At 40.0% G+C, this 13953-nt stretch overlaps 1 protein-coding gene across 1 annotated transcript in view; it reads left to right on the top strand.

Moving 5' to 3' along the window:
• The window catches only part of LOC120023442, a gene marked incomplete at both ends in the record, with an annotated part of 359115 nt that overhangs the window by 24851 nt on the left and 320311 nt on the right, over positions 1-13953 (top strand). Inside the window, 2 exon segments of the mRNA XM_038967467.1 lie at positions 6086-6602; positions 6604-6792. Coding sequence (XP_038823395.1) covers positions 6086-6602; positions 6604-6792 — 706 coding nt within the window.

Genomic DNA, 13953 nt, shown 5'->3' with positions numbered 1-13953 from the left:
GGTATGCAAAAGGAACCCATTTAGTGGAACGACCCTTTAACATTTGCATTTTAGGCCCTGTTTAGAGAGATTAATGCCTCTTGTAAGACCCTATGATTATAATAGACGGTCGTAAGTTCACTATCTGTTTGATGTTCTCATTCACACAGGAGAGAGACATGACTATTGTGGATCCTCTGGGGAGCATCAACAACATCCTGATGCTGAGGAGGCAGAGAAGAGTCTCTCCAGATCAGACCACCAGATGGTACAGCTTGGTCTGGTCTAGCATACAGCTTGCTCTATCGGGGTCTGGGCTGGGTTTCTGTAAAGCACTTCATGACAACAGTGGCTTCAGCATCCATAATGATATGTGTCTGTGTCCCCTCTTTATGGTTACCAGGACAACGCTAGCCCTTCCTCCCTCCCGGAGTCCCCGTGTCGTGCCTCTCCCAGTAGCGCCTTACTGCTGGGTATGAAGAGGTTGTCTGTGCTGCTGGTGGACTGCAGGAAAACAACGGGGCTGAGTGGAACTGTGAGAGGAGGAGAAGAGAAGAAAGGACCAGATTTGACACATCAAAGTAAGTGCTGTGGTTTAGTTTAAACAAATAAAATAGATCTGCCCACTGGTATCTGTTACCAGGACAACCAGCAGAGTTCTGTTAGTTGACAGGAAGATAGACTGGTGGATATGGATGTTATGAATATCATAACACTGAAAAAGGATTCTGCCAATGAAAAGAGAGAAACTAATAGACCATATAAAACCTTGATGAAAGTTAGCTTTAAAGAGAAAGTTTCAAGATGATCCAATGTAAACTGCTTGTTTTACAAAAACTTTTCCTTAAAACATTATGGATGTTACATTGCTTGTCCCAGTCAACCCCCCCCTATCTTTACAAGACTGTAGAACAGGCAAACTAAACTCAAGACACTGTTAATTAATTAACTAATACTGGAGGAAAGCTGTGATCAGGCTGCCCACTCAAGAGAAAGCTTCAAACTGTAACCAGTGCCGTCAACCTTGTTCAGGTTATCAATCAACCTACCAGGGTAGTTACAAACAGTAGAGGAATGAAATCATCAACATATTTTGATCATATCTTTACTAATGCTGCAGAAATGTGTTTTAAAGCAGTTTCCAGATCCATCAGATGTAGTGATCACAATATAGTAGCCATGTCTAGGAAAACCACAGTTCCAAAGGCTGGGCCTAATATTGTGTATAAGAGGTCATACAATTTTTTGTAGTGATTCCTATGTTGTTGATGTAAATAATATTTGTTTGTCCGTGGTGTGTAATGATAAGCAACCAGACGCTGCTGTTAAAACTGTAAAAACTGTTAAATCCACGTGGATTGATGAGGAATTTAAAAAATGGTATGATGAAGAGGGAGGCAAAAGAGGTGGCATATAGGCCTGGCTGTATAACTGATTTGCAAACGTATTGCAAATTGAGAAATCATGTGACTAAACTGAATAAAAAAAAGAATAAGAAACTACACTATGAAACAAAGATAAATGACATGAAGAATGATAGTAAAAAATCTTTCGAGCATCTTCAATTAAATTTTTGGGGAAAAAATCAACAATGACATGTCACCGGTGTCTGACAACGTGGATGGAAAATTGAGGATAATTGCGGCTGATATTGCCACTCCTATTTGCCTTGTCTTTAATGTAAGCCTACTAGAAAGTGTGTGCCCTCAGGCCTGGAGGGAAGCTAAAGTCATTCCACTAACCAAGAATAGTAAAGCTCCCTTTACTGGCTTAAATAGCCGACCAATCAGCCTATTACCAACCCTTACATTTTTGGAAAAAAATTGTTTGGCCAGATACAATGTTATTTTACAGTAAACAAATTGAGACTTTCAGCTTATAGGGAAGGACATTCAATAATCACAGCACTTACAAATGACTGATTGGTTGAGAGAAATTGATGATGATAAAAATATTGTTTGGGCTGTTTTGTTAGACTTAATTGCGACTTTTGAAATTATCGATCATAGTCTGCTGCTGAAAAAAACGTATGGCTTTACACCCCCTGCTATTTTGTGGATGAAGAGTTTTTTAAAAAGCTAACCTTTATTTAACTAGGCAAGTTGGTTAAGTACAAATTCTTATTTTCAATGACGGCCTAGGACTGCCTTGTTCAGGGGCAGAACGACAGAGTTTTACCTTGTCAGCTCGGGGATAAGATCCAGCAACCTTTTGGTTACTGGCCTAACGCTCTAACCACTAGGCTACCTGCCGCCCCAGAGCTACCTGTCTAACAGAACACAGAGAGTGTTCTTTAATGGAAGCCTGTACAACAAAATCAAGGTGGAATCAGGAATTCCCCAGGGCAGCTGTTTGGCACCTACTTTTTTCAATCTTTGCCAACGACATTTGAGTAAAGCCAGTGTGTCTATGTATGCGGATGACTCAACACTGTACACGTCAGCTACTACAGCGACTGAAATGACAGCAACACTTAACAAAGAGCTGCAGTTAGTTTCAGAATGGGTGGCAAGGAATAAGTTAGTCCTAAATATTTCAGATTACCTTAAATTACATGGGCTACTATGCTAATTCTGTAGCGGTATTGTTAGAGGGTGGTAAAGATAAAGTTTTGTTGGGGCGCCAGGCAGGTATTAACCCTAGGTATTAAAGATAGTTAATACCTATTATAACATTATTATTATTAAAACCGAAAGGATAAGAGTAGAATAGATAGAGTAGCGCTTCCAGACACATTCTAAACATGATGGAGTCTTAAAGGAGGACTGTAGCATCTAATGATGAAACATTATGGAGTCTTAAAGGAGGACTGTATCATCATGAGGTAGTCACCTGAAATGCATTTCAATTAACATGTGTGCCTTTTTAGAAGTTAAGTTGTGGAATTTCTTTCCTTAACCTGTTTGGGATAGGGGGCAGTATTTTCACATCCAGGTTGAAAGCGTGCCCAAAGTAAACTGCCTGCTACTCAGGCCCAGAAGCTAGGATATGCATATAATTGGTAGATGTGGATAGAAAACACTCTAAAGTTTCTAAAACTGTTAAAATAATGTAGGTGAGTATAACAGAACTTATTTTGCAGGTGAAACCCCGAGGACAAACCATCCAGGAGGATTTTCTTTTTTTTGAGTTGACTCTGTTTTCAATTGTTTTTCTGTGGCACTTGGTTGCAGTTCCTATTGCTTCCTGTAGATGTCAATTGTCTTTAGAAATTGGTTGATGTTTTTCTTAAGAGAAATGAAGAAGTACGGCTATTCAGAACGAGGGTCCAGCCTAGTGCTCTCTAATGTTTTGATGCGCGCTCCAGGTCACACGCTTCACGTTGTTTTTATCCGGTATTGAACACAGTTTATCCCATCTTAAATTTTATTGATTATTTACCTTTTAAAATACCTGAAGTGTGATTAGGAAAGTTGTTTGAAATGTTTGGACAGCGTTTACAGGTAACTTATTTGATATTTTGTAGTTATGTTGGGCGAGTTGTAACCGGTGTTCCAAATAAATGGACATTTTGGAGATATAACGACGGAATTAATCGAACAAAAGGACCATTTGTGATGTTTATGGGACATATTGGAGTTCCAACAGAAGAAGCTCTTCAAAAGTAAGGCATGAATTATATCGTTATTTCTGAGTTTTGTTTCGCGCCTGGCGGGTTGAAATATGATTGTCATGTGTTTGTTTGATGGGGTGCTGTCCTCAGATAATCGCATGGTTTGCTTTTGCCGTAAAGCCTTTTTGAAATCTGACACGGTGGCTAGATTAACAAGAAGTTAAACTTTAATTTGGTGTATTGCACTTGTGAATGCATGAAAGTTAAATATTTCTAATAAAAAATATATATATTTCGCGCTCTGCAATTTCACCGGATGTTGTCGAAACGTTCCGCTAGCGGAATCCCTAGCCATAACAGGTTTTAATGTGTTTGAGCCAATCAGTTGTGTTGTGACAAGGTAGGGGTGGTATACAGAAAATAGCCCTGTTGGGTAAAAGACGAAGTCCATATTATGTCAAGAACAGCTCAAATAAGCAAAGAGAAACAACATTCCATCATTACTTTTAGGACCATCACAGGAATGGAAAGCCCAGAGTTACTTCTGATGCATAAGTTCATTAGAGTTACCAGCCTTAGAAATTAAAGCCCAAATAAATGCTTCACGAAGTTCAAGCAACAGACACATCTCAACATCATCGGTTCAGAGTAGACTACGTGAATCAGGTCTTCATGGTCCAATTGCTGCATGGACACCACTACTAAAGGACACCAATAAGAAGAAGAGACTTGCTTGGGCCAAGAAACACGAGCAATGGACATTAGAACGGTGGATATCTGTCCTTGGGTCTGATGAGTCCAAATTTGAGATTTTTGGTTCCGAGCGTCATGTCTTTGTGAGACGCGGAGTAGATGAACAGATGATCTCCGCATGTGTGGTTCCCACCGTGAAGCATGGAGGAGGAGATGTGATGGTGTGCGGGTGCTTTGCTGTTGACAATGTCAGTGATTTATTTATTCAAGTCACACTTAACCAGCATGGCTACCACATCATTCTGCAGCGATACGCCATCCCATCTGGTTTGGGCTTAGTCCCACTATCATTTATTTTTCAACAGGACAATGACCTTGGTCAACACACCTCCAGGCAGTGTAAGAGCTATTTGACCAAGAAGGAGAGTGATGGAGTGCTGCATCAGATGACCTGGCCTACTCAATCCCCCGACCTCAACCAAATTGAGATGGTTTGGGATGAGTTGGATTGCAGAGTGAAGGGAAAGCAGCCAACAAGTTCTCAGCATATGTGGGAACTCCTACAAGACTGTTGGAAAAGCATTCCAGGTGAAGCTGGTTGAGAGAAAGCCAAGAGTGTGCAAAGCTATCAAGGAATCTAATATAAGCTATTTTAAAGAATCTAATATATATTTTGATTTGTTTAACACTTGTGGTTACTACATGATTCCATGTGTTTTTTAATAATTTTGATGTCTTCTCTATTATTCTACAATGTAGAAAATAGTAAAAATAAAGAAAAACCCTTGAATGAGTAGGTGAGTCCTAACTTTTGACTGGTACTGTACATTAAATTCCCTGGCAACAGCTCCAGTGGACATTCCTGCAGTCAGCATGCCAATTGCCCGCTCCCTCAGAGATCTGTGGCATTGTTGTGTGACAAAACTGCACATTTTCGAGTGGCCTTTTATTATCCCCAGCACAAGGTGCACCTGTGTAATAATCAAGCTGTTCAATCAGCTTCTTGATATGCCACACCTGTCAGGAGGATGGATTATCTTGGCAAAGAATAAATGTTAACTAACGGATGTAAAAAATTCTGCAATCTTTTTTTATCAGCTCATTAAACATCCAACACTTTACATGTTGAGTTTATATTTATGTTAATTGTATTAACTGTCAGTTTTAGGAACATCTACCCAAAATATTTCACCTTATTTTTTACTTTACCCAAAATATGACATCGGCGATAGTCAAAATTTTGAAAATCTGTGAACGTCTAAATAAGAAATTGGTCCATTTAAACATCATGTGTCGAACCCTTTCAACAACGAGAAGATGTTACTGATGTGCTTTGTGTCTTCGACAGTCGGAAGTATCGACGTAAAAAACAGTTTTGGATTATCACACAAAATTACCTATTTAGTTATTTTATGTTGAAGGAAGTGTGTAGGTCACATTCTGTATCATACAACTATGAAGGTTATATATTTAGAACCACCTGCTGATAGGAATTCAGCGATGTCTGTGTTAGTGTCATAGAACTGTCTAGTTTTTTGTGTTCTGACTTGTAAAACAGGATGAATAAAATAAGTAATGTAAACATATCAGTAATTACCAGGATGCTCTACAACATTTGTTTTAAAATCACACAAAGATTGTTAAAACTGGCCTCAGGTTATTGAGAGATCTGATTCAGGATGTACCCTCATAGCATGGTTGTTTTATCATGTGGAGGTTTCATTCAGGTCTCTATTTTTTTTTAAACACTGTCTTTGGCAGGAGAAAGACCAGACTCAGAAGAACCAGAGCCAGGGACGTCCAAACCAGCAAGACGACACCAGTGCTCCCACTGTAGAAAGGGTTGTAACCGGTTATGGGACCTGAAACAACATGAGAGAATCCACACAGGGGAGAAGCCTTACCACTGCTCCCAGTGTGGAAGGAGTTTTAGCCATAAAGGAAACCTGAACCAACACGAGAGAATACACACAGGGGAGAAGCCTTACCACTGCTCCCAGTGTGGAAAGAGTTTTATCCATATAGGTAACCTGAAAATACACGAGAGAATACACACAGGGGAGAAGCCTTACCACTGCTCCCAGTGTGGAAAGAGTTTTAAAGATTTAGGGAACCTGAAAAGACATGAGAGAATACACACAGGGGAGAAGCCTTACCACTGCTCCCAGTGTGGAAAGAGTTTTAACGATTTAGGGAACCTGAAACAACATGAGAGAATACACACAGGGGAGAAGCCTTACCACTGCTCCCAGTGTGGAAAGAGTTTTAAAGATTTAGGGAACCTGAAACGACATGAGAGAATACACACAGGGGAGAAGCCTTACCACTGCTCCCAGTGTGGAAAGCGGTTTAACCAGAAAGGACACCTGAATGAACATGAGAATACACACAGGGGAGAAGCCTTATCACTGCTCCCAGTGTGGAAAGAGTTTTATCCATTTAGGTAACCTGAAAAAACATGAGAGAATACACACAGGGGAGAAGCCTTACCACTGCTCCCAGTGTGGAAAGAGTTTTAACCACAAAAGCAACCTGAACCAACACAAGAAAATACATAGAGGGGAGAAGCCTAACCACTCCTCTCAGGGTGCAAAGCTTTTGCCCATTTTAGGAAGCCTGAAAGAACACATGAGACTGCACATGTGGAGAAGGCTTACAAAAGCCCAGACTATGGGAAAACATATTACTCATAACAGTCACTTAAACGTCATTAGAGAATCCACACAGGAGAGAGAAATTACTTCTCTTAGCGTGTATATGGATATTTAATATCTGACTGATAATGTGTTTATCTGTTTTTACCATATGAAATTGCTTCTTCCAATTATTGATGTACCTGTTAAAAAACTGACTGTTAGAACTGTTAAGGCTCCATGGATTGATGAGGAATTGAACATCTGTATGGTTGAAGGAGATGGGTGCACATCTGGCTGGCTTATGTACTGCAAATTGAGGAATGATGTGACCAAACTCAACAAAAATAATAAACTTTATTATGAATCCTAGATCAATGATATAAAGAATGATGGAAAAAACTTTAATAAAAACATAATGAAAGAAAAGCAGTGCAAGTATTGAATGTTGTAAAGTTATTGTGGGAGAGGTGGAAAAATTGTTATCGATCAATAATGACAAATCTCCTGGCATTGACAACTGAGATGGAAAGCTACTGAGGACGGTAGCTGACTCTATAGCCACTCCTATCTGTCATATTTTTAATCTGAGCCTAGAGGAAAGTCTTTGTCCTCAGGCCTGGAGGGAAGACAAAGTAGTTCCACTACCCAAGAGTGGTAAAGCGGCCTTTACTGTTTCTAACAGCAGACCTATAAGCTTGCTGCCAGCTCTTAGCAAGCTGTTGGGAAAAAATTTGTTTGACCAAATAAAATGCTATTTCTCTGTAAACAAATTAACAACAGACTTTCAGCATGCTTATAGAGAAGGGCACTCAACATGTACTGCACTGACACAAATTACTGATGAATGGTTGAGAGAAATTGATAACAAGAAGATTGTGGGAGCTCTATCGTTAGATTTCAGTGCAGCCTTTGGTGTTAATGACCATAACCTGTTGTTTAAGAATGTCTGTGCTGTGGCTTTTCAACCTCTGCCATAATGTGGATTCAGAGCTATCTATCTACTAGAACTCAGAGGGTTTTTAATGGAAGCTTCTCTATTGTCAAACATATAAAGTGTAATGTACCTCAGTGCAGCTCTCTAGGCCCTCTACTCTTTTCTATTCTTACCAATGACCTGCCACTGGCATTAAACAAAGCATGTGTGTCCATGTATGCTGATGATTCAACCATATAAGCATCAGCAACCACAGCTAATGAGGTCACTGAAACCCTTAACAAAGAGTTGCAGTCTGTTTTGGAATGGGTGGCCAGTAATAAACTGGTCCTGAACATCTCTAAAACTAAGCATCATCATTCCTTAAGTTCTAGACCGCAGCTGAATCTGGTAATGAATTGTGTTGCTGTTGAACAAGTTGAGGAGACTAAATTACTTGGCATTACCTTAGATTGTAAACTGTCATGGTCAAAACATATAGATTCAATGGTTGTAAAGATGGGGAGAGGTCTAGCCGCAATAAAGAGATGCTCTGCTTTTTTGACACCACACTCCAAAAAAGAAAGTTCTGCAGGCTCTAGTTTTGTCTCATTTTGATTATTGTCCAGTCGTGTGGTCCAGTGCTGCAAGGAAAGACCTAGTAAAGCTGCAACTGGCCCAGAACAGAGCGGCACGTTTTGCTCTTAATTGTAATCAGAGGGCTGATATTAATACTATGCATGCCAGTCTCTCTTGGCTAAGAGTTGAGGAGAGACTGACTGCATCACTTCTTCGTTTTATGAGAAACATGAATGTGTTGAAAATCCCAAATTGTTTGTGTAGTCTGGAAGGGAATTCTGCCCTATGTGCACACAAGAGACCACAGGAAAACTTATTTGATCAGAGGTTAGTTTGTTTAATAAGGATTGCAACACGGAGTTTACACTTACAGCAATTTGCAAGCAACACTCAGTTCAAAAGATGGTGTTTTCCCTTTTTATCCCCTACTGAGGATCACCCCGCCCAGGGTGATGTCCCTTAACTTTAATACCATATAAGCTCATAATTAATAGTTGCTAATACAAAGATGTCTCTGCTAGGCGGAGTTCAGCTTATTGCGTTATTGGCAGTTAGTTTCCCAATCACTCTTCCCCTTATTGCTATCATGTAAGACTGGAAGTAAGACTGGAACATAGTATCAACAGGAACTCTTAGTTCCCTTTATCCATCTGTTACCTAAAATATAGTTTCAACATCTGACTTTGTACAGTTGACCTTTTCATTCACTTGCAAGCTGTCAACCACTGATTCTTAATCTCAAGCTAAAGCAAAACATGAATCATTGTACTTTTGTCATCACAGATGTTCCTATAATGTACAGATATCATCAAAGTTCTTACAAGTCAACTTACACACAGCTCTGACACACACACTTATCCCACCAGACATGCCACCGGGGGTCTTTTCACAGTCCCCAAGTTTCCAGAACAAATTCAAGAAAGCGTACAGTATTATATAGGGCCCTTATTGCATGGAACTTCCTTCCATCTCATATTGCTCAAATAAACAGCAAACCTGGTTTCAAAAAACAGATAAAGCAACACCTCACGGCACAACCCCTCTCCCCTATTTGACCTAGATAGTTTGTGTGTATGTATTGATATGTAGGCTACGTGTGCCTTTTACAAAATGTATGTAGTTCTGTCCTTGAGCTGTTCTTGTCTATTGATGTGCTGTATTATGTGTCATGTTTTGTGTGGACCCCAGGAAGAGTAGCTGCTGATTTTGCAACAGCTAATGGGGATCCTAATAAAATACCAAACTCTGTTATTCTCTCTGAGCTCAGAAATAAAGAATCTTGGTTTGACTTGGACTCCAGCAGATCGTTATTTTATAATATCCACCACAACTCTCCCACGGATTGCTGTTTATCATTGTCTCAATGAAGAGTTCTTTGTTTTACTTTCCAATAAACATTCCACTTTCTTGGGGGCATTTACAAGCCTCCCACTGGTTGAATAAACGTTGTTTCCACGTCAAAATAAAAAACATCTTTAACATTGATGAACCTTCACTATCTTCATCCCTAAACTAGCAACAATAACTATTGTCTATTGTTATTCTCAGTAACCTTTCTGGCCATATGAAATCCTAGCTAAATACAATGTTCCCTAGCGGTTTTCATGTCTTTGGTTATGCAAACATTTGTTTATTTAATTATATTTCTCATTGAGATTAATATTTTTTAAATTCTGTATGGGTCACGCATTGCTTTGGTCATATGTTCCCTTATGGGTCAATGGTTTTAATTAGAATATAGCAATTATGCTCTCTCCTCAATCACTTACAGTTTCTTTGGAAAGTATTCAGACCCCTTGACTTTTTCCCATTTTGTTATGTTACAGCCTTATTAAAAAATGTATTAAATGAAACAATTTCCTCAGCAATCTACACACAATACGCATTACTTCCCACTGGTTGAATAAACGTTGTTTCCACGTCATATTAAGTTAAAAAACATCTTGAACATCTTGAACATTGATGAACCTTCAAAGGAAAGGGTAAAAATGATCTGTTTAGGTTGTTTGTAAAACATATGTTTTGAAAGACACCTGGGGGTCCAGGTTGTTAGTTATTTTGTGTACATATAGTTCCCCTGTGTGCAAGAGCCCCCCTAGATTCACATCTTCTTGACGTTTAACATTCCCAGCCAAGGGGTGAGACAGAGGGAGAGATTTAAATTCATTGAAAGTAAATTACATTTTATTTCAAACCTTTTATTTTATTCAAAAACTTTAGTACAGTCATTTAAACGTACATATTACAATTATTAAAGTTTACTATGTAATATTAAATACAAAATTATGTCACTAATGTTTTGTTACTAAAGAACTTTATATAAATCATACATGTTATTATTACATGTAGCAACACCACATGACAACAACATGGTGGCAACACAACATAACAACAACATGGTAGCAACACAACATGGTAGCAAAACAACATGGTACCAACACAACATGGTAGCATCACAACATGGTAGCAACACAACATGACAACATGGTAGCAACACAACATAACAACAACATGGTAGCAACACAACATGGTAGCAAAACAACATGGTAGCAACACCACATGACAACAACATGGTAGCAGGACAACATGGTAGCAGCACCACATGACAACAACATGGTCCTAACACAACATGGTTGCAACACCACATAACAACAACATGGCAGCAACACAACATGGTAGCAACACCACATAACAACAACATGGTAGAAGCACCACATAACACCAACAAGGTGGAAAAACCTCATGACAACAACATGGTAGCGACACCACATAACAACAACATGGTAGCAACACCACATAACAACAACATGGTAGCGACACCACATGACAACAACATGGTAGCAACACAACATGGTAGAAACACAACATGGTAGAAACACCACATGACAACAACATGGTAGCAACACAACATGGTAGCAGAACCACATGACAACAACATGGTCCTAACACAACATGGTAGCAACACAACATAACAACAACATGGTAGCAACACAACATAACAACAACATGGCAGCAACACAACATGGTAGCAACACCACATAACAACAACATGGTAGCAACACAACATGGTAGCAAAACAACATGGTAGCAACACCACATGACAACAACATGGTAGCAGGACAACATGGTAGCAGCACCACATGACAACAACATGGTCCTAACACAACATGGTTGCAACACCACATAACAACAACATGGTAGCAACACCACATAACAACAACATGGTAGCGACACCACATGACAACAACATGGTAGCAACACAACATGGTAGAAACACAACATGGTAGAAACACCACATGACAACAACATGGTAGCAACACAACATGGTAGCAGAACCACATGACAACAACATGGTCCTAACACAACATGGTAGCAACACAACATAACAACAACATGGTAGCAACACAACATAACAACAACATGGCAGCAACACAACATGGTAGCAACACCACATAACAACAACATGGTAGCAACACAACATGGTAGAAGCACCACATGACACCAACATGGTAGCGACACCACATAACAACAACATGGTAGCAACACCACATAACAACAACATGGTAGCAACACAACATGACAACAACATGGTAGCAACACAACATGGTAGCAACACAACATGGTAGCAACACCACATGACAACAACATGGTAGATGCACCACATGACACCAACAAGGTAGCAAAACCACATGACAACAACATGGTAGCGACACCACATAACAACAACATGGTAGCAACACCACATGACAACAACATGGTAGCAACACCACATGACAACAACATGGTAGCAACACCACATGACAACAACATGGTAGCAGCACCACATGACAACAACATGGTAGCAACACCACATGACAAACAACATGGTAGCAACACCACAAGACAAAAACATGGTAGCAACACCACATGACAACAACGTTGTAGCAACACAACATGACAACAACATGGTAGCAACAGAACATGAAAACAACATGGTAGCAACACCACATAACAACAACATGGTAGCAACACCACATGAAAACAACATGGTAGCAACACCACATAACAACAACATGGTAGCAACACCACATAACAACAACATGGTAGCAATACAACATGGCGGAAACACAACATGGCGTAAACACAACATGGTAGCAACACCACATGACAACAACATGGTAGCAACACAACATGGCGTAAACACAACATGGTAGCAACACCACATGACAACAACATGGTAGCAACACAACATGGTAGCAACACAACATGGTACCAACACAACATGGTAAAAACACCACATAACACCAACATGGTACCAACACCACATAACAACAACATGGTAGCAACACAACATGACAACAACATGGTAGCAACACAACATGGTAGCAACACAACATGGTACCAACACAACATGGTAAAAACACCACATAACACCAACATGGTACCAACACCACATAACAACAACATGGTAGCAACACAACATGGTAGCAAAACAACATGGTACCAACACAACATGGTATCGCATCACAACATGGTAGCAACACAACATGACAACATGGTAGCAACACAACATAACAACAACATGGTAGCAACACAACATGGTAGCAAAACAACATGGTAGCAACACCACATGACAACAACATGGTAGCAGGACAACATGGTAGCAGCACCACATGACAACAACATGGTCCTAACACAACATGGTTGCAACACCACATAACAACAACATGGCAGCAACACAACATGGTAACAACACCACATAACAACAACATGGTAGAAGCACCACATAACACCAACAAGGTGGAAAAACCTCATGACAACAACATGGTAGCGACACCACATAACAACAACATGGTAGCGACACCACATAACAACAACATGGTAGCAACACCACATAACAACAACATGGTAGCGACACCACATGACAACAACATGGTAGCAACACAACATGGTAGAAACACAACATGGTAGAAACACCACATGACAACAACATGGTAGCAACACAACATGGTAGCAGCACCACATGACAACAACATGGTCCTAACACAACATGGTAGCAACACAACATAACAACAACATGGTAGCAACACAACATAACAACAACATGGCAGCAACACAACATGGTAGCAACACCACATAACAACAACATGGTAGCAACACAACATGGTAGAAGCACCACATGACACCAACATGGTAGCGACACCACATAACAACAACATGGTAGCAACACCACATAACAACAACATGGTAGCAACACAACATGACAACAACATGGTAGCAACACAACATGGTAGCAACACAACATGGTAGCAACACCACATGACAACAACATGGTAGATGCACCACATGACACCAACAAGGTAGCAAAACCACATGACAACAACATGGTAGCGACACCACATAACAACAACATGGTAGCAACACCACATGACAACAACATGGTAGCAACACCACATGACAACAACATGGTAGCAACACCACATGACAACAACATGGTAGCAGCACCACATGACAACAACATGGTAGCAACACCACATGACAAACAACATGGTAGAAACACCACATGACACCAACAAGGTAGCAAAACCACATGACAACAACATGGTAGCGACACCACATAA

The sequence above is a fragment of the Salvelinus namaycush genome, chromosome 2, assembly GCF_016432855.1.
Source record: "Salvelinus namaycush isolate Seneca chromosome 2, SaNama_1.0, whole genome shotgun sequence".
Classification (NCBI taxonomy): Eukaryota; Metazoa; Chordata; class Actinopteri; order Salmoniformes; family Salmonidae; genus Salvelinus; species Salvelinus namaycush.
Note: the sequence above shows the minus strand (reverse complement) of the source record. Positions and strands in the feature narration are given on the sequence as shown.